The sequence below is a fragment of the Schistocerca serialis genome, chromosome 3 (assembly GCF_023864345.2).
Source record: "Schistocerca serialis cubense isolate TAMUIC-IGC-003099 chromosome 3, iqSchSeri2.2, whole genome shotgun sequence".
Lineage (NCBI taxonomy): Eukaryota > Metazoa > Arthropoda > Insecta > Orthoptera > Acrididae > Schistocerca > Schistocerca serialis.
The window spans coordinates 67,805,118-67,828,079 of NC_064640.1; the positions used below are offsets into that span (position 1 = coordinate 67,805,118).

The 22,962-nt window shown below is 37.1% G+C and overlaps 1 protein-coding gene and 1 non-coding gene across 2 annotated transcripts in view; both read left to right on the forward strand.

Moving 5' to 3' along the window:
• The window catches only part of LOC126469719 (uncharacterized), a 96,112-nt gene that overhangs the window by 51,844 nt on the left and 21,306 nt on the right, over positions 1-22,962 (forward strand). Inside the window, exons 5-6 of the mRNA XM_050096908.1 lie at positions 9,657-9,931; positions 13,327-13,364. Of these exons, the coding sequence (XP_049952865.1) occupies positions 9,657-9,931; positions 13,327-13,349 (298 nt within the window). The 3' untranslated portion in view covers positions 13,350-13,364. The remainder of the gene's footprint in view (positions 1-9,656; positions 9,932-13,326; positions 13,365-22,962) is intronic.
• LOC126472259 (U6 spliceosomal RNA) lies at positions 21,325-21,431 on the forward strand. Its single transcript, XR_007586386.1, has one exon. It is a non-coding gene; the product is annotated as a U6 spliceosomal RNA (small nuclear RNA).

A 22,962-nucleotide genomic window follows, 5' to 3' on the forward strand; every position in this document is an offset into this window, starting at 1 on the left:
GGCAACATGTTTCTAGTCATCAACAGTCCAAAGTCAGTGTTGACAGACCCAGGCTAGATGTAAAGCCTTGTGTCATGCAGTCATCAAGAGTACATGAGTGGGCCTTCAGCTCCAAAAGCCCATATCAATGATGTTTTGTTGAATGGTTCCCACACTGACACTTGTTGATGGTGCAGCATTGAAATCTGCAGTAATTTGCGGAAGGGTTGCACTTCTGTCACATTGAATGATTCTCTTCAGTTGTCGTTGGTCCCATTCTTGCAGGATATTTTTCCAACCACAGCAGTGTCAGAGATTTGATGTTTTATCAGATTCCTGATAGTTACAGTACACTTGTGAAATTGTTGTACAGGAAAATTCCCACTTCATTGCTACTTCGGAGATGCTGTGCCCCGTCTCTCATGCTCCAACTATAAACCCATGTTCAAACTTACTTAAATCTTTATAACCTGCCATCATAGAAGCAGTAACTGATCTAACAATAGCCTCAGACATTTGTTGTCTTATATAGGTGTTGCCGGCCGTAGCGCCATGTTCTGCCTGTTTACATATCTGTGTATTTGAATATGCTTGTCTATATCAGTTTCTCCGGCACTTCTGCGTATTGCACTATTACTTGTCATACATCTTAATATCAAACACAGCTACATCCCACATAGTTAACAGAAATTTTCAGTCTGAACATTCAGATAATTTGTAAGAAGAGTGTCAGAGGTATTTCTTTAAAGAGTCTTTTGATGTGGTAGGGATTTCCTGTTTCTTTCTTAATGTTAAGCAGGAGTTGTTGAACATCTTACCACCAGAGTACACAATTCCATTATGAATCCTGTAGAAGTAGATAAGTCTACATGTAAATAGTTTTTGTGTCTTGTATTGTGGCTGTGTACATCACAGTTCAGTTGAAAATGGTTTTCCATTATCAGCAACAAAAACCATTAAGGAGAAAATGTATTGGAAACTAAGTGTAAGAATTCCAAGATCCTTAAAAAGCCTTCTACAAGATGTATGATTATCTACTGTACACAATATTCTTGCAGTTTACTTCTGCCGAACAAACACTTCATTTATACTAAATGTACTGCCATAGAACATAATTCCATGAGACAGGGATTGAAAATATGCAAAATAAGCCAACACTCTTGACTCTAGGTCAGCACAATGGAAAATATTTCCATGGACATAACACACTGAACTGAGCTTGTTGATTAGTTTTTCCATGTGTTGATGCTGTTTTAATTTGTTATCCAGCTGAACCCCAAGGAATTTTATACACTGTGCTTCATTCGGTGTATGACCATTATTACTTCTGGTGATGAAAGCTCTTTATTGCTTATATGAAATTGGATAACATGAGTCTTTGTAAGATTAAGCTGTTAGCGGTGAACCACTAGTAGCACTTCTCAACTACCACCTGATCTGTGCCTGCAGAAGTTTGCAACCAGCAAACTTTACAGTTCTAAAACCGTCCTTTAAACTCATGCAAAGACTATTTATGCAGACTATAAATGACAGTTGACTGAGTACTGATCTGTGGGGCTCCAGGTATTACGTTCCCCCATTCTGAGGTTATTTTTGTGGCTGGGAAACAGTCTGTTTTCATATGAATGGGAGAATTTGCATAGAATGATAATTTCACATTACCTTTCTTGACCCCTTGTTGAAAGGTGGTTTAACTTTGCCATATTTCAATACCTCTGGTCAACAGCTCTCTTCAGAATATTGTTTATGTAAATGAGCTAGTAGGCATGCAGCTATGTCGTATGCTACTTTAATAACATTAGTGAGTTTTACATGCCTATCTACAGAGATTTTGTTTTTAATGGTAAAACTGAATTTTCTCATCCTTCTCTGAACTTCTGGAAATTTCATAACGTGCTCAGAACTCTAATCAAGGGTGAAGTCATTTACTTTGCTCTGATTGCTTGCTTCATTGACCTCATATTTTGTTACATTTTTAATTAATTTATTCAAGAACTCTGTTATTTGTTTCCTTCAAGCTTAATTTTGCATGAGGTAATCTATAAAACTGTCATTTGTCCACAACTTATTTAATTAAGATTTAATTTATGTTTTCTTTTTCAGATTTTGTACTGTAATGAACGCATTCATACATTGAACTTTTACATAAACCTTTTTCTCCTTTTCAAAGATATAGTGTTACTGCCTAAATTTCGTAAGAAAGACAGACACCAGCCGCAATCAACATTGAAATAATTCAGTGGTGCAAGTTGAAAATTTGTACTGGACTGGGACTTGAACTTAGATCTCCCACTTAATGCAAACAGTTGCCATTTCACCCATCGGGACATGCTTTCTGTCCAACTCAAATTCTCAGCTTGTCACATGCTAGTAGCATCTAACGTCCAGTCACCTATTTGCTTGTAGCAAGAAATGGGACATTTTGGTTTAACTCCCAGTCTGGTACAAATTTTCCACTTTCACCACTGAATTATTTTGATTCCTGATTGCAGCTGGTGTTGGTCTTTCCTTCAAAATTTGATATTTACAACCACTGTATCAACCAATAGTGTGGTCTCTGTTATGTCGCACATGTCCAACACAACAGATGCCACAAATATATGTATATAGTATTTTCTAAGTAATTGTAATTGTGAGCTTTGAAAGAATTTTGTACCTAGCATTCAACAAGCTCATGCCTCTGTAGTAGTCTGCAATTGATTATCTCTTTTCTTGAAGACTGATTTTTTTCCCTTTCTCATTCTTTGTAAAAACTGTCCAGTTCATTTTAAGGCATATACCCATATCTGTCAGAGTGGACCAACCCTCTGTGACTGTGAGTCACTCCATAATATATATGTGGCATGATTTTATATGCTAAATGTGTTACTTATAGTTGTGGGAAGTTAATTTTAAGGCATATACCCATATCTGTCAGAGTGGACCAACCTTCTGTGACTGTGAGTCACTCCATAATATATATGTGGCATGATTTTATATGCTAAATGTGTTACTTATAGTTGTGGGAAGTTAATCCACAGTAGCAAATATTAGTGTAATATCTTGATATCTTAACTTACTCTTTACAGTCCAATTTTCCAATACCATAATGCTCACTCACATAACACTATTGTAGTGCAACATGCTCTACAGTGTATCAACATGTTGTCTTGGCTGGCTCAATCACATGACCTGTCTCCAATTGAGCACGTATAGGAAACCATTGGATGAAAACTTCAGTACCATTCATAACTAACACTAACTATTCCCATGTTGGCCAACTAAGTGCCACAGACATATAACTCCATTGCACAATCTGACTTTCAACACCTGTGCACTAAAATGTGTGCACATTCTGGTGGTTATGTCAGGTATCAATGTATCAGCATTTAATATTTGCAATTGCTTTTCTCACTCTTGTATGTTGAAGGGGGTAAAATCACAATACCAATAAATAATTAATGTAGAGTAATAGAATTTCAGGAATACATTTATCTAGGAAACATATGTAAGTGATTTAAGTGATTAACATTGCAAAATTACAGGTTGATGTAAGTGTGAGGAAAGCCATTGCAGAAGTGAAATGCTGGTATGCTAATAATCAGTGTAACTGCCAGAATGCTAAATGTAAGCATGCAAATGTGCATGCGTTGTATTGTACAGGTGCAGGATGCCAGTTTGTGGGATGGAGTTCCACACTTGTTGCACTTGGTCAGTCAATGCAGGAGTATATTACAAATTTCTTTAATTTACCAGCACTGAGGAAATCTAGCAACAAATGAATGCCTACTAGGATAAACTTTTCAAAACATTCCAAGTATCATTTTAGTGATAGTTCCTGGCTGTAACTTTGGTTTTACTTTTTGTGACTTCACAAATGTATGTTTTGGCTATTTCATCTACATTTAGATCTACATTTACATGGATACTCTGCAATTCACACTTAAGCGTCTGGCAGAGGGTTTATTTAACCACTTTCAGATTATTTCTTTACTATTTGACTTTCGAGCAGCAAATGAGAAATATGAACATTTAAATCATTCCATATGAGCTCTGATTTTTGTTATTTTATTATGGTGATAATTTTTTCTGTGTATGGTGGAATCAAAATACTTTTGCATTCATAGAAGAAAGTTAGTGACAGAAATTGTATGAAAATTTCTGGCCACAACAAAAAACGCCTTTGTTTTTGCAATTTCCACCCCGACTTGGGTATCACATCATGACACTTTCCCCACTATTTCATGATAATACAAAATGAGATGCCCTCCCATGGACATTTTGGATGTCCTCCATCAATCCTATCTGGTAAGGATCCCATACCACACAGCAGCTTGAAGTAACTGATTTGTAATAGTTCATTGTGTCACTGTGGTGCCAACTGCAGATGCGGTATGATTTACCAGTGCCATACACTAAACACAGTGGTGTTCCCTCTTGGTAATGCCACATGGTGGTCCAGCGACTGGTCTTTTTGTGACCACACCTTCCTGTGACTACCGTTGCCAGCAATCATGTACAGTGCCTACATTCCTATCGAGTTTTTCTGCAATATTGAAGAAGGAACATCCAGTTTCTTGTAGCCCCATTACATAACCTTGTTCAATCTCAGTGAGCTACTGATAATGGAATCTTTGTCATATTAAACACCTTAACTTACATCAATCCACTATGTCCACTCTTAAAAGTAACTAATGTTGACAGCTACTACAGCATCTATGAAAAACAAACCTGATTTGCACCCTCATAGTGACACTACTAGTGCCACTGTTATGTAATTGGCATTAAATTTGAAGAGACATCATCCTTTTTGTGTACTGTTTGCTTTATTTTTCATTAATGCCCATACATACTATAGGGCCATGTGTCCAAGGTGATAGAAAGAAATTTCTCGAAATGTTGTGGAATGGAGAAGTGGAGAGAGAGGGGGGGAGAGAGATTCAAAAATCATTCTTTTTCAGGGGCCACATCAGAGCCACTCACTCACTGGAATGAAGTAGCTCATTTTTATGACTCACCGCTCACTTTTCACTTATTAAAATACGTGAAAGGAAGGCATCTTGCCTTTTCTGTTCATGGTAACCATACCAGAATTTTTTTCTCTTTTATCCTGTTTTGAAAGAACATTGAAAGTGCATCAATAATTTTTCATTATGTTCCTTCTAGTTTTAAAATTAGCAAAGTTTCCCACATTTTGCCTTCAGTATTACAACAGGATTCTGAATATTTTTATCAAAGAGGAAAATTATGAAAATAAATCTCTTTCTTGTTACTTTTTGACAATTTTATCGAAAACAAAATACAGTATAAAACTGCAATACAATTAAAACTAGTTTTCCACTCCCTGAAATTGTATACAGTTGCTTAAGCATGTGTTTCTGAGTGTCCTGATGAGCAGTTGTTTCTTTTTTACGCATAAAATGGAAGCAACAACTCATCATAACATCTGGAAGAATATCATTAATGAATTGTGCCTAGTGAACTTGGAAAAGCACATCTACAATTGTTGTTTACAATCAGCTTTGCAATGTATGTGCGTAAGATGAAGGATCTAATCATTTTTATAATTTTAAACAAAATTAGACCTGTTTTACCAAAAGTGCAGATCTGTCCTCCTTTTGAAAATCTATGCTCACATGGCATCAAAATAGCTGGTATACATAATCTTTCCCTAACCAATTGGTGAAGTGTTTGGTACAACAGTTATCTGGATCCCCACAAGTTTAAAAGGTCACTACTTGTAGGCAAATATGCTTCAGATAAATATTTGTCTAGTTCAACAATTGCTGCAGGTCCTTCCTGGGAGCTGCCTGATTCAATCAATAAATTCCATCCAAACACAAAAAATCCAAAATGTTACAGTGGTAATTAGTTGGTGATTGTTCTTTTTTTAATTTTCTTGTATTTCAGCAACTATGCTTAAGGCAAATCAACTCTTGAAAAATATAACTGCTTCTTTGATTTCATCAATTGTTTTCTGTATTTAATTTTGTATTGGGTGTTACACAATGCATAGGACATTTGGAAGGTTCAAAAGTACGACAGCTTATTTCACGTCTGAAACATTGTACACTATTAAGGTAGATTTGATATTATATTTGATAATAACAGCCTTTAACCAATTTGAAACATTTTTGCGATGTGTCTTTCTCCAGGCTGGTAGCGCTCAAGAAAGTACAACTTTGAGTCTTCTCATCTACAAAATGTGCTGGGAGTACATAGAAACTAGTATTATCCATCTTTCATTGCCTTTACAGCAATCAAATTACTTTCTATTTTACCAAATAACTGGGAATAAGAGAGTTTGATAACATTTTTCAAATTTTTAAACTATAATTAATCAAAGCATATTTATGAATTGGTTAAAATAGTATGTATCAAATGCCAATAATTTAATTTAAATTATTAGCTTCACAACATTGACAAATTTACTTTTCAGTTCTTGCAAACAGAAATAGTCACTTTGACTTCTTGGAAGGAGAACTTCATGTGAAGGGGAAGCAGGTTTCTGTGAGAATGATTGATGAAAAACAATTTCTTGAATACCTGTAAATTATCATCAGATGACTGTGATTTTGATCAGCTTCCTGATCCATACCCTTTGAGGAGTAGTGTTGTCTGCTTAGACTTTAAATGTCACTTCATGTGTAATGAAGAGTTAGAAGTACATTATATTATCTGCTGCCAGTAATGGCATTTTTCTTTATTTATCCAGTTCGGTAAAATTATACTGTATATCACTCAAAGTTCTCCTAAGCAAATGCAGTGTGATTGGCTTACATCCTGCAGCATTGAAATTTATGTCGTATCGAAAAACTAAAATAGTGACTATTAAGATGCAGTTTGAAACAGTGAAAAATTAAAATGAGAACAAATATACATGTAGTGTATTCAGTAATCTATAGATGCACTAATATATTAATTTAATAATACATATCATTCTTACTGTACTAAAAAATATCCATAACAAGCCAAACTCAGGTGAAGAATAGTGTAAAGAAGAAATTAGGTTGGACTGCAAACTGAATCAGTGAGAGAGCTAAGAGCACAATGAGTGAGGTGCTTCCCGAGTCACCTTGGAGTGACAGACAAGCAGAGAGGGGCTTACAGGGGGCTAGCTCACTCCCTCACCCCATTGGTGCGGAGTCAAGAGCAGCTGAGGCATGGCGAATGGAGATCATTAGTTCTTGTGAGTCAGTTGCTTGGTGCTTTCTCACACCCAGGTGAGCTGCACAGTGCTTCTTGTAAGATGTTTATCAGATCAAGAGCAGAAATAAAAGGAATATAAATAAATAAATAAAAAGAAATAAAAATATTGTTGCTGTGTTAACATAACATTCTGAAGAACTGAGGGTTCTTCATTTTCTATTGTTTTTGTAGTTGGTGAAAGCTGTTCACAACAATAAGGTATGCAAACGAAAAAAATACACATCATGTAAAGTGTATTTTTCTGCAGTTTCAGAGACTTTCTTACTATAATGATCTATGTCTACACCACAGTGATTAATTCAGCATATTGCTTGAGAAACAGTTGCAGTGGCCTGCCCTGCAATCTTTGTTCAGCTCACTGTTGCTGTTGGAGAGACATTTTGGGTCTGAAGAGCTACTGCCGCTTTTTTTGATTCACTGATCACTCACTCCATAGAAGAATCTAACTCTTTCAATCAGTTCATAAGCAAATCTCTCATCTCTAGTCCCTAAAACTGAATAACCATATTACAGAAGTCTTCATGAATGAGTGGGCAAACAACACCAATGTTTTCCCTGACAAGTTTTAAATTTGCTGCTATTGGTCTGTGATCCTACTGTTTCAGGTTTTGACAGCAGTAAACTGCCCTAACTGAAATGTACATTAAGTTTTGTGTGAGAGATCATTGCACCTTGAGACATGTTCTTAGATGTCATTGGCATAAGGATATGCAAAATGTGAACTTTTGTACTGGGTGTGATCAGTCCCTGTGAATGGTAGGATGCTCAGCCTTCTAGATTTTACCTACCCTAACCTTCACAAAGCACACTGCATTCTGTTCCTGAAACTGACTGGGATAAATGACAGAATGTTTTCCATTTTCTTTGAAGATTAGATCAGAAACATAACACAAAATGTCTTGCAAAAGTGCTGCAATTTTAGAAAAGTTCTATTAGTGGTAGAGGGCCAGTTGTAGACCCTCTTCTGAAACAGGCAGGATTTTTCTAACAACCTCAGAAATACAGAATGGTGGTGATATTTTTGGTGTTTACCAGTGGTAGAGTTCAACAAGTATTGTTATCCATAGTGATCAGCAGAATTATTTATTATCTGCAGAATATTACTATGAAAATGCAATTATGTCTTCTTTTACAAGCACAGAACTTTATTAGCTTTTCAGATTTTGATACATAATTATTTTAATCTAATGTATAAATCTATGGATTTTCAGTTGCAGACTTGCACTAGATAGTGAAGCTGATAGTCTGATGCTGTTTGAAGAAACACACTTGCCAATGTTTGTTAAAATAAATCACACTATGACACTGGAAACTGAAGTGTTTGATTTTGCATGTCTGTTTTACTATCGCACTTTTGAATTCATGATCAAAGGTTTTCCTGTGCTTTTGAGTCTATTGCAGGGAACAGTTTCATCATAAAGTAGTAACTGTAAACACTGTATTCCTTCCAGTCCAGGAGATAATCTGAGACCAATCGTATTGTGTAAGTGTTATCATCAGCAAGTTAACATTTGCTCATGGGTCTAAACTAGACTGGTGACAACTAAAATCTATTTCATGAGTGCTGGAGTGCAATAGTTTTATCACGGCCAATTTTTCTTTAAATGCTAGTGCCAGAGTTATGTCATGTACCTGAATCATTTGTATTTCAAATCATCTGGATCATGTGAGTGATGGCTAAGTACATTTTTTTTTGACAGCATGGAGGAAAGGGACCTTTCATGGCATGCCAATGATACTGTAACTCACAGTGAATGGCAAACTGTTCAACATCTGCGTTTTCTTACATTGATTTATTATTCTGCATTTGTTGTTTTGTAGTGATTTTGCTATTAGCTATCAGTGTATCATTCACAGGTTCACTTCACAGTTAAATATAATCGTTTGATTTAAAAGAAATATATGTATGTTTACTAACTGAGAAGCCAAACTGCTTATTTAATTAAATCTTATATTGATGACTGCAAGGAATATTTTGCTGCCCAAATTTCTGAAACCAATTATAAGTAAATACAAATATATGAAGCAGAAGTAAAACAATTATAACTACTTTTCATTCAATAGACATCACTCTAACCAAAGTTATAAAGTGGAAGTGCAGAGTAAAACAAGTTTAGGGCTACATTATTTGCCTCTAGTCAAATACCAATAAATTCTTTCACTTTTCATCAACATTAGTATTACAACAAGCAGATTGTCACACTCTTCATTTCAGTTGGGAGTATAGGCTCATTGCAGTGTTTCTTCCCCACAAACATACTGGAATTCTATTAAATAATGAAGTTGGACAGAATGAGATAGCAGATATTTCATTTCCCTATGTTCGAACTACCACTGAAAATAAGTTTACATTATTTGGTGGGGAGTTCACAAAAACCATGAAGAAATACTGTACTTAGAGAATAATTGTACTAACCAACACATTTTTCTGGAAAGGTAGATATTTTACAAATCTTGTCTTCAATGAAACACCTATATTTGTTTTTCAGATATAGGCAAATAGTTAATGTTGATGCTGTGAGAGATATATTAGAAGAAATTAAAGCTTATCTGAAGAAGGCACATTCTGAGATAATCGTCCTTGATATACATGACTTTGAAGGGCCTGCTGGCAATCGCTGCCTGCTTCTTTCAATGGTATATTCAGTACTTGGCCACTTCATGTCGCCATTCAACAGCGTAAGCTACAATTCAACTCTAGCTGAAGTTTGGAAAACTGGAGTGAACGTGATTGTGACATACAACAATCCTGAGACTATCGAGGGTAAGAAAACATTATTACTTCTTCTGGGTGGAATTTTCCATAATATTTAACTGTACAGCATGATATAACTACATAAATTATTTTACCGAAAAAGAACACAAAACTTCTTTGACTCATCTACACTAACAGGACACTATACTCAAATCTTTGACGAAAAGTAAAGTAATTTACATACAGTAATTGAGTAAAGTCCTATGGACATCCATTTTTCTTCATCCCCATGATGATCAACTATATAAGTAATTTTGTATGGAACGTCCTTTGGCCAATATTAAAGCATTTAATTTTCACGGTGTACTTTTTCTTTGGAAGTAATACTGTAAAGAAAAATTTGTGTCCATAGTCCACAAAATACACTTGATGCAATGGTTTTTTGTGTACAGGAACATTATTATACAAATATAGAAAACATATTCCTAAATTGATACCACAGCATCATAAATATCTGTCTTCATTTTGCTACCTAGCAGAATTCATGGTCTTAGTGCAACAAAATATCACTGCCACCTTAAAACACTCAGGTAAATACCATTCTCCACGCACACACACACACACACACACACACACACACACACACGCACACACACATATATATACACACAGGTGCGCGCTCACTCACTCACTCACTCATACACACACACACACACACACACACACACACACACACACACACACACACACACACACCAGTGTGTGAAGGTATTTGGTGATACCACATATAGACATCATGTATTGTTCTGTTATTTACATCACTGCACATAATAGATTCTATCAACAGACTTTACATAATCTTTCACTAAACTTTCTGCCATCCCTGCTCCCCATATCCACCCATTCATTCATTCACCCTGTTCTGTAGATCTCATCAGGAAGGAGAAACTTGAGAAATGTGGAATGGGTCAGGTTATACATAAATGAAAACATGGAAATCATAAATACTTAATAAATATACATCTACATTCAGACACACACACTCAGGAGGACACCACACAGTGCATGGAAAAGGGTATTTTGTACCACTACTAGTCATTCCATTTCCTGTTACACTTGAATATGGAGTAAGGGAAAACCTGCTGTCTATACACCTCTTTATGAGCCCTTATGGTTCTTTCATAAAATGTACTTCAATGGTAGTAGAATCATCCAGATGTCAGCTGCAAAGGGTGGTTCTCTAACTTTTCTCAGAAATGTTTCACAAAAAGAATGTCATTATCTCCCCCAGGATTCCTATTTGAGTTCACAAGGTGTCTCCATAATACTTACATGTTGATTACACATACCAGTAACAAATTCGGCAGCATGCCTCTGAATTGCTTTGATGTCTTTCTATTATCTGATCTTGTGGGGATCCCAAACACTCAAACAACTCATAAGATTGTGTTGCACTAGTGTTCTATACACAATCTCCTTTATAAGTGAGCTGAACTTTCCTAGAACTCTCCCAATAAAGTGATGTCTAACATGTGCCTTCTCTAATACCAATCTTACATGCTCATTCCATTGCATGTAGCTTTGCAACATTCAGCTTAGATGTTTAATCAACACGACTATATCAAGTAGCATATCACTAACATTGTATTTGAACATTACTGCCTTGCTTTTCCTTCTCATCTGCATTAATTTACATTTTTCCACATTTAGAGAAAGCTGCCATTCTCTTCACCAAATAGAAATTCTAAGTCATTCTGTATCCTCCTACAGTCACTCAATGATGACACTTTTCTGTACACTCAGCATCATCAGCAAACAGCTGCAGACTGCTGCTCACCCTATCATTCAGATCATTTATGTAAAGAGAGAACAAAAGCAGTTCTCCCACACTTCCTTGGGGCACTCCTGACAATATCCTTGTCTATGATGAAAACCACTATATCAACAATAAAACATGATTATACTCCTTTATATTATTCATCTCATGCCAGCTAAATGTAACCAAGTAACTCCTCTTTTACTCTACATTTTCTCTGTTCCTGTTCCTTGCCATCTTACTCTGTCTCCCTCATAGTTTGCTCTTCATATTTTATTTCCTCTGATTTAGTACTTTTTCAGTGCATAACAAGATGGTTGCAGTGGTTAATGGACAATATCTTATTTGTGGGGAATGTGGTGATTATCCTCTGCAATGTGCTGAAGCTTAACATGTACAGTTACCAATATATATATATATATATATATATATATATATATATATATATATATATATATATATATATATATATATATATATATATATATATTATCCACCAGACGCAAAAAAATGCCCTTTCAATAAAATCTACCTCTCTGGATAAGATTATCTATTATAATTATTATGTTATGATGATACATTACTCTTGGTAGATTATTTAAGTTACTAACAATGTACTCAATACACTTAGTAGACAGAACAGAACAGTAAAATCTACTGTTGAATAAAAAACAGACACCTGTAAATCAACAAAGAACACAAGAGCCCACAGAAAAACAGCAACAACACACACCATCATACACAGCAATCTAGTTAACACAACCAAAATATACTACTGTATAAATATGCACATCACAATGCACTCAGTACAATCAAGAAAACAGCTTCAGTAAATGGTTGTGATGACATACTTACTGGCAATCTCACACAGAAAAAAAAAACCTAATAAACCAATAGCTATAAAGAAAATGAAAAAGAAACATTGCTTGCATGCCATTTACAAGCAAACTTTCCTACATAATAGCAAATATTTTCAAAAAAAAAAAAAATAACAACTGGCATTACTTTCGCAACATATGACAAACTGCAACACACATTTAAGACAAAACCTCATAGACAGATAAATACATACAAGTACGCATTTACAAACAGTGGGTAATATGTGCAAAGCCTCCGTGTAGGCCAAATTGGTTAACACTTTAAAAAATCCATGAACGCAAAAGTGCTGGCACAGAAACAATTTGCAATAATTACCCACATTAAGGAAACTGAGCAGTCATTTCACAATCTTGTGAATGATCTTCATGTATTACCTAAAATGGACAAGGGATATGAAATGGACTCATTCAGTACTAGAAAGTTTCATTTATGGCATAGTACATAGTAACAGGCTGCTAAATGATAATCTGGAAAGTAATAACAAAATTTCTTTGAGATTTCTCATTCTGAATGTTTGTTTTATTAATATAAAGAATTACCAGTAAGTGAAAAAATTTAGTTTCCTAATATTATTGGATGACCATGAAGCATCAGACAGTCATATTATTCAGTATGTGCCATGAGACAAATATTTTTATGTAAAAATATTGTATTATCATTGTTGTAGTACTTTAGCAGTTTAAATAATGTCTGTCTTACCATTTATGAGTCTTTGATTGTAAATATCTGAATGAGAAATTTCTAAGTGATGATTGTGTGTTTATTACAGGGCTCCGTGTACCACCCATATAAATTGCCTGCAGAAATGTAAGTAAATACATGCATGAAATGGCTGAATTGCACCACTCATTTAAGTTATACACTAAAAAACATCATTCTGTACAGGGTTAAATTTGGGTACACATCCTCAGTGGCACATCCAGCAAATAATCCTCACCACACTTCAGATTACTGTACAGTCAACAAAAAGAAAACTGTTTGCATGGAAAATTGCTAAGTCCCACATGAGGCATTCTCAGCATGTACAGCCTCCTCACAAATTGTGGCTGCACTTTCTCCCTGTTAAGGCCCATGTTAGGTCATAGTGGCAATGCATCATCATACAAGTGATATGTATTATAGATAGCACTGGAAATTAAATAATAGAATTTAGAATTTAACAGTGACTGCAGAATATGTAGTGATTTGACCAGAAGTGTTACATTCAGTCTGAAGGTGTTAGCATCACTTTGCATGTAGTTCATAGTCAAAATGCCTGGTCATCACTTGCTGAAAAAGAGTTCAGTTCTTCTTCCATCTGGTCAATATTTTTATGTCCCTTTTGTGATAGGTGCCAATTGCCTTTCTGTGGCAGCTTCTCTTTATTTTGAGGACTATAACATTGGAGAATATTATTTCTAGTCCTTAAGAAAACTATTGTAGTATTAGCTAACAAGAAGTGTATCACAAAACTCACAAAATTTCAAGCAAAATTCATCCAAGCTATTTATAGGAGTAAAAGAATTTTATTACTCTGAGGAGTAAGTGATTTTAAATCAATCAAACTTTTAGCAAAATTTTTTGTTTTATGAAAATTGTATTTCAAATGTAAGAGGGAGTAACTGATTGAATAATTATTCAGTTCTTTAGCATGAAAGATACTCGTAAAGATATATTTCTTTTCAAATTATGCACTCAAATTTAAGTGCACAATCACTCTCAATTTCAAAAACAGTTAGGTCCAAATTAATATGCTGCAGGGAAAGTTTTGTCTGTATGCATAATAATGTCCGCAGAACTAGCAGGCAGAGAGGGAAAGCAGAAAAAAGTAATTAATATGAAATTGATTAAAACCTCTACCAAAACAAGTGAGGGTAAATACAAATAATTACAAATGTTTTATTCCACCTTTGGGCATATTTATATGCAATTGGTTTCATCTGTGTTAACACAATAATAACAATAGTAATACTATAAACGTGGACAAATGTCATTAACTACAATGTAACAATCCAAGATGCATACAATGCATGTTTATGCAAATGTCAATAACAACAAAAAGTTTCCTAACAGATCAATTACAAGATAAATGAATTACATAGTTCAGTGAATGACAAATAAATAATCAAACAGATAATTAACAATAAGTACATGGAACAGTAATGAAATAGTTGCACAATGTAGCATATGTATAGTTAGCATTTAACTTATTGTTCATTCTCATAAGGGAAGTGAGTCATCTGTCACATACTCAAGGGAATCTTGAGCAGAGTAAATTACTTTACTTTTTGTCAACCGTCAAACACTAGTTTTAAATTTATTTACTGGAACTGTGTAGGCATTTTCCGGTAATTTGTTGAAGTAGACAGGACCAAGATATTTGTAACAGTTATGGCATATTAATTGTATATCCACTTCTTATGTTATATATTGGTTAGTATAAGTTGTATCATAATAAATCTACATCTACATCTAAATCTACATCCATACTCCGCAAGCCACCTGATGGTGTGTGGCGGAGGGTACCTTGAGTACCTCTATCGGTTCTCTCTTCTATTCCAGTTTCGTATTGTTCATGGAAAGAAGAATTGTCGGTAGGCTTCTGTGTGGGCTCTAATCTCTCTGATTTTATCCTCATGGTCTCTTTGCGAGATATACGTAGGAGGGAGCAATATACTGCTTGACTCCTCGGTGAAGGTATGTTCTCGAAATTTCAACAAAAGCCCGTACCAAGCTACTGAGCATCTCTCCTGCAGAGTCTTCCACTGGAGTTTATCTATCATCTCCGTAACACTTTCGCGATTACTAAATGATCCTGTAACGAAGCGTGCTGCTCTCCGTTGGATCTTCTCTATCTCTTCTATCAACACTATCTGGCATGGATCCCACACTGCTGAGCAGTATTCAAGCAGTGGGTGAACAAGTGTACTGTAACCTACTTCCTTTGTTTTTGGATTGCATTCCCTTAGAATTCTTCCAAAGAATCTCAGTCTGTCATCTGCTTTACTGATGATCAACTTTATATGATCATTCCATTTTAAATCACTTCTAATGCGTACTCCCAGATAATTTATGGAATTAACTGCTTCCAGACGCTGACCTGCTATATTGTAGCTAAATGATAAGGGATATTTTTTTCTATGTATTCACAGCACAGTACACTTGTCTACATTGAGATTCAATTGCCATTCCCTGCACCATGCATCAATTCACTGCAGATCCTCCTGCATTTCAGTACAATTTTCCATTGTTAAAACCTCTTGATATACCACAGCATCATCCGCAAAAAGCCTCAGTGAACTTCCGATGTAGTCCACAAGGTCATTGTGAAGGTGAATAGCAATGGTCCTATGACACTCTCCTGTAGCACACCTGAAATCACTCTTACTTTGGAAGACTTCTCTCCATTGAGAATGACATGCTGCATTCTGTTATCTAGGAACCCTTCAATCCAATCACACAATTGGTCTGATAGTCCATATGTTCTTACTTTGTTCATTAAATGACTGTGGGAACTGTATCGAATGCCTTGCCGAAGTCAAGAAACACGGCATCTACCTGGGAACCCATATCTATGGCCCTCTGAGTCTCGTGGATGAATACCACGAGCTGGGTTTCACACGATCGTCTTTTTCGAAACCCATGCTGATTCCTACAGAGTAGATTTCTAGTTTCCAGAAAAGTCATTATACTCAAACATAATACATGTGCCAACATTCTACAACTGATCAACATTAGAGATATAGATCTATAGTTCTGCACATCTCTTCGATGTCCCTTCTTGAAAACGGGGATGATCTGTGGCCTTTTCCAATCCTTTGGAATGCAACGCTCTTCTAGAGACCTACGGTACACCGCTGCAAGATGGGGGGCAAGTTCCTTCATGTATTCTGTGTAAAATCAAACTGGTATCCCATCAAGTCCAGCGACCATTCCTCTTTTGATCGATTTTAATTGTTTCTCTATCCCTCTGTCGTCTATTTCGATATCTACCATTTTGCCATCTGTGCGGCAATCTAGAGAAGGAACTGCAATGCAGTCTTCCTTCCTCTGTGAAACAGCTTTGGAAAAGAAATTTATTATTTTGGCCTTTAGTCTGTCATCCTCTGTTGCATTAACATTTTGGTCACTGAGTGTCTGGACATTTTGTTTTGATCCACCTACCGCTTTGACATAAGACCAAAATTTCTTAGGATTTTCTGCAAAGTCAGTACATAGAACTTTACTTTCGAATTCATTGAACACCTCTCGCATAGCCCACCTCAGACTACATTTCGCTTCGCATAATTTTTGTTTGTCTGCAAGGCTTTGGCTACGTTTATGTTTGCTGTGAAGTTCCCTTTGCTTCCGCAGCAATTTTCTAACTCGGTTGTTGTACCACGGCGGCTCTTTTCCATCTCTTACGCTCTTGCTTGGCACATACTCATCTAATGCTTATTGTACGATGGCTTTGAACTTTGTCCACTGATCCTCAACACTATCTGTACTTGAGACAAAACTTTTGTGTTGAGCCGTCAGGTACATTGTAATCTGCTTTTTGTCACTTTTGCTAAACAGAAAAATCTTCCTACCTTTTTTAATATTTCTATTTACGGCTGAATCATCAATGCAGTAACCGCTTTATGATCGCTGATTCCCTGTTCTGCATTAACTGTTTCAAATAGTTCGGGTCTGTTTGTCACCAGAAGGTCTAATATGTCATCACCATGAGTCGGTTCTCTGTTTAACTGCTCAAGGTAGTTTTCAGACAAAGCACTTTAAAAAATTTCACTGGATTCTTTGTCCCTGCCACCTGTTATCAATGTTTGAGTCTCCCAGTCTATATCCGGCAAATTAAAATCTCCACCCAGAACTATAACATGGTCGCGAAATCTACTGGAAATATTTTCCAAATTATCCTTCAGGTGCTCAGCCACAACAGCTGCTGAGCCAGGGGGCCTATAGAGACATCCAATTACCATGTCTGAGCCTGCTTTAACCGTGACCATCACCCAAATTATTTCACATTTCGGATCTCCGTCAATTTCCTTCGATACTATAGCACTTCTTATCACTATAAACACGCCGTCCCCTTCACTGTCCAGCCTGTCTCTGCGGTATACATTCCAATCTCAGTTTAGGATTTCATTACTGCTTACGTCTGGTTTCAGCCAACTTTCTGTCCCTAGTACTATATGGGCATTGTGACCGTTTATTAATGAGAGCAGTTCTGGGACCTTTCTATAGACGCTCCTGCAGTATACTATTAGCACATTAATAATGTTATTCCCTGTTGCATTTTGCCTACTCCTACCTTGCTGCGGCTCAGGAGGCATCTTGTCGGGCCTAGGGAGGGAATTCTCTAACCTAAAAAACCCACATGTGCACTCCACACATACTCCGCTACCCTTGTAGCCACTTCCGGCGTGTAGTGCACGCCTGACCTATTCAGGGGGACCCTACATTTCTCCACCCGATAGCGGAGGTCGAGAAATTTGCACCCCAGATCTCCGCAGAATCGTCTGAGCCTCTGGTTTAAGCCTTCTACTCGGCTCCAAACCAGAGGACCGCGATCGGTCCTGGGAACGATACTACAAATAGTTAGCTCAGATTCCACCCCACGAGCAAGGCTTTCCGCCTTCACCAGTTCCGCCAACCGCCTGTACAAACTGAGGATGACCTCTGAACCCAGACAGCAGGAGTCATTGGTGCTGACATGAGCAACAATTTGCAGTCGGGTGCACCCAGTGCTCTCTATCGCTGCCGGCAGGGCCACTTCCACCCACATCTCGGATGAGGCCCCCCCCCCCCGCAAGCAGACAGAGTGAACACTGGCCTCCTTCCCCAACCTTTCTGCTATTTCCCTAAGGGGCTCCATCACCTTCCTAACATTGGAGCTCCCAATAACTAATAAACCCCTCCCCCATGTGCCTGCTCGGACCTTGCTGAAGGAGCAGCCACATGTCCACTCACAGGCAGAGCGGGTGATGCCACATGGCCAGCCTCCACATTGACCCCCCGCCTCGTGCGCCACGACTGCCGCTGAACCCGCCACTCCCCTTGGGGAGAGGGTGGCCCAACCGCGAAGATGTCTCGACAGCAGGGGCAGTGGGTGAAGCGTGTAACACCTGGGGTGTACCATGCGATGCACCAGACTACACGCTGCCGCCACACTCCGAGGCAGCAGCCTGAAGACGGCTGACCGCGGCTATCAACACGTTCAGTTGTTCGCAAACAGTGGCCAGCTCTTCCTGCGTCCGTACACAGGAGTCACACATCCTATCCATCCTAAAAAATCAATTTACTGTAGAGAGTTAATCAACTTTTAACTAGACTGCTAATTCTCTAAAGGTGGCTGATTGTTGACTAAACTGTGGTTGCTAGACACTTCTTGTAGAAAACAGTGAAAATAGCACTACCTGTCTCTGGACTGTATTGAAAACAAACACTAGCACTACTGGGACTAAAGGGACTCTCTCTGACTGTATTCAAAACTAACATGAAATCTATGGAACACTATTACTAGCACTCGACAATTGAAGCTTCCTAAAAGCAAAACACACAGAAGAAGAAGTGACAAGTAAGAAAAATACAGTTAATACTTAAATTAACGAAGCTTGCTGAACAGCAGACGTGAAGCATACGGCAGTTACGATGACACTCAATCTTCAGTAATGAACAATTCCGAAGCAGATAATATGTCAGTGGAATCAAGCATTTTTGCTTCAAGTCTAGTGCCTGGAAGGCAACTAACTATGTTGTGAGAATGGGTACGAGATGTAGGAGGAGCTTCTTTTGACCACTGGTTGCACTGCTTTTTTCCAAAAAAATATTTGTCAGCAGAAGGCCTAACGCACACTTTTCATCCGATTCTTCTCAACTACTTTCTGGTGTGAATTCAGAGGTGGAATCATGATCACTTGGTATAAATTCATACTCATCTGCTGTGCCCTCCTCATCAGATTGCAAAAATGCAGGATCAGTCATTATTCTTTCCAACTCGACACCTGTTAATGACTTTGATGATGCCATTCTGAAAACTAATCCACACATACATAACCTTAAAAATTGATGTTATCATTGAAATTTTCCTCATTTTGGAGTACTCTAAGACTTCAGTCATGTAAAACACTAATTTAAATAATGAAAAAATACTTACATTCAGACTCTGGTGGGGTAGTCTGAAACCTCTTTCTCTTTATCTCACAAAATATTACCAGAAACACCACATCCAACATTCCACATTAAATGGCATCACTTCACTGAGGACTACCAAGAACACAGGCACCATCTGTTGTTCTGTTCACATTGCCTGGGGTTCTAGAGGACCCCACTAGAGCAGTTAAGGGTTAAATTATTGGTCACTCTAAGTGACGGTTTACAGTTTGGTGCTGACATCTTTGAATTCAGATTCTGTGGAGAGGGTCATAGGGGTGACAATAATGCAGAACTGCTCCATAATCAAGGTTTGTGAAACTCATTAATATGGTGAGGTGTCATGAACTTCCATTAAAGTTTTCTTCTCTGTCCTCTGCAACATGTGAGTGTCATGCTTGTGAGAAACTCTTATACTGTTAAATCATCGCTTCCAAATGCATGTGAGTGCATTCTGCAATTTACAAGCCCAACTTGCAGCGCAGGTATGCAGCTAATGATGGGTCAAGTGGCAAAAACCCCTCTTCTGCCACTGGTGTGTAGTCTTTTGTGGTAATTTTCAAAGTTATTGTTAGGAAGATGTATCAATCCTAGTGTTTTAAATTCTCTTTGCCCTATCGAATCACATTGATTAAAATAGTTACATAATAACGAAAGTGCTGACTTTTTTAATGATATGCACTTCATCCAAAATACACAGGAAAAGATAAATCTTACAATGATACTTTATGTCTAACAAAAAAATGCTGAACTGACTCTGTGTTGGAGTGTACAACCTAACTGAATCTTGTGAGGAATATTTTGAAAAGGTTACAGCTGTTTTCCAATTCCATTATTGTATAGTTCAAGTTTGTTTTTCACTTCTAATCATACCATCATTAATAAACATTAAATAAAGATGCTGATAAGGTCTCAGATGCACCCATTGCTTCTGGCAAATGAATAGTGTGCCTAAAAAGTTAAATGACAGAGTTCACTTTCTCTGTTAAAAGTAAATATATGACACTTGTCTTTATATTTCAGTACAACAGTGATAACAGCTATTTTTCTGCAACCTTGTTGAACTTTATCTCTCTTGAAATGAGAACATCGCATAAAATGTCACCAATTAGTTAGTTCCCCAAATTTAAACACATTTCTTTACACATGTCTACCTTTTGCCAATCACTGAAGTCCAGATGTTATACTGGGTGCTTTTGACAGCACTCAACAATTAAATTCAACATTGATAATACTAACAAATTTTATGAGTATTTACTTTTACTTAATATGCATTTTCCATGCATGTATTTTGCAACTCTCTTGCCTCCTTTACTCAAGAACATAACACTGGAGTTTCACTCCAAATAAGAACCAAATATCTGTAAAATCAAGGTCATTCTTACATTGTTAACCTCCAAATACATTCTATTCATACTCTGATTTGGTTCAAGTGTGGTACTGTGACTAAATTTTTACACAATGTACAAACATATAAAACTCCTAATTCACAAATATTTATATCTTGTGACAAATTTTTACTTACATTTCATCAATATTAATGGTACTTCAAACCAAAACACTTTCAATTTAGTCTCTTTTTCTTTTCTTCAGAGCTTCTGCTCATTGCTCTAGACTGCAAATTATAGGTGGCCTACTAATGCCAACACAAACTGTACTCACTTCGGTGGCACATATACTAAAATTGGAACGATACGGAGAAGATTAGCATGGCCCCTGCGCAAGGATGACATGCAAAATCGTGAAGCGTTCCACATATTATTAACATTAGTGTCATGCAATATTTTGTGTAATGTAATATCTTGTACAGACATCTTTTATTAATCTGATACATTCCACATCATTATGAAGTCTTGTATTCGTGATCTATGGAACAAGTATTAATCTAATCTAATCTAATCTTATGCCTATAGAATCTCATTTTGTTGGCTGTACTGAACAAATGAAGGAACACTGTGTGTTCAATACAACAATTTTTAAATTAGATATCAGTAATAGTGTTGTGCTGACATGCTACAGAGCATGTGTGCTTGCCACCCGCCATGAAAATAGCAGACCATGTGGATCAGTCACAAGAAAGTGGACTGAGGTAGTGGAGTCTCTCTCCATCATGCACTGCCTTGCATCAGCCTTGGGACTTTGCTGGAGAGAACCACATGACAAAAAGAGCTCCCTGATGACCACTTCCCATGCTGATGCTGAATGTCTGACGATCACTCGTGCAAGTTAGTGTTATATAGTGTTATATTCTGTTGGTGTGAAGACAGGACTTGCCATGAGGTGCAGTTATGGTATCCTGGACATTTACGGCTGCAGAGAAGACAATATCAGTGAATCTGTACTGCACAGTTCACCTGAATAATGTTCATGGACACCTGTGCCACATGTTACCTCATTACAGTGGTTTATCACGAGCTTATTCATAAGTTTTGTTTTTTTGTATTTGCTAGGTATGGTACAAATGTGTATAATTTTTGATATTTATGATTCATTTCTTGCCACTCACTAAACCTTCAGTTTTGTGAGGCTACCATGTGCTATGGGGATTCCTCCCACTGTGTCCATTTTTATCGTTACATAATTTTAGTGTGTTAATTTCCCACGTTAATTTGTATGTAATTGTGTCCTATAGACATTTCCATGTCCTGTTTGCTTTATTTTTTCACTAATACCCATATGTACTAGTGTACTATCTACATCTACATCTACATCCATACACTGCAAGCCACCTGACAGTGTGTGGTGGAGGGTACCTTGAGTACCTCTATCAGTTCTCCCTTCTAATCCAGTCTCGTATTGTTTGTGGAAAGAAGGATTGTCAGTATGCCTCTGTGTGGGCTCTAATCTTTCTGATTTTATCCTCATGGTCTCTTTGCGAGATATACGTAGGAGGGAGCAATATACTGCTTGACTCCTCGGTGAAGGTATGTTCTCGAAACTTTAACAAAAGCCTGTTCCGAGCTACTGAGCGTCTCTCCTGCAGAGTCTTCCACTGGAGTTTATCTATCATCTCCGTAACGCTTTTGCGATTACTAAATGATCGTGTAACGAAGCGCACTGCTCTCCGTTGGATCTTCTCTATCTCTTCTATCAACACTATCTGGCATGGATCCCACACTGCTGAGCAGTATTCAAGCAGTGGGCGAGCAATTTTACTGTAACCTACTTCCTTTGTTTTTGGATTGCATTTCCTTAGGATTCTTCCAATGAATCTCAGTCTGGCATCTGCTTTACCAGCGATCAACTTTATATGATCATTCCATTTTAAATCACTCCTAATGCCTACTCCCAG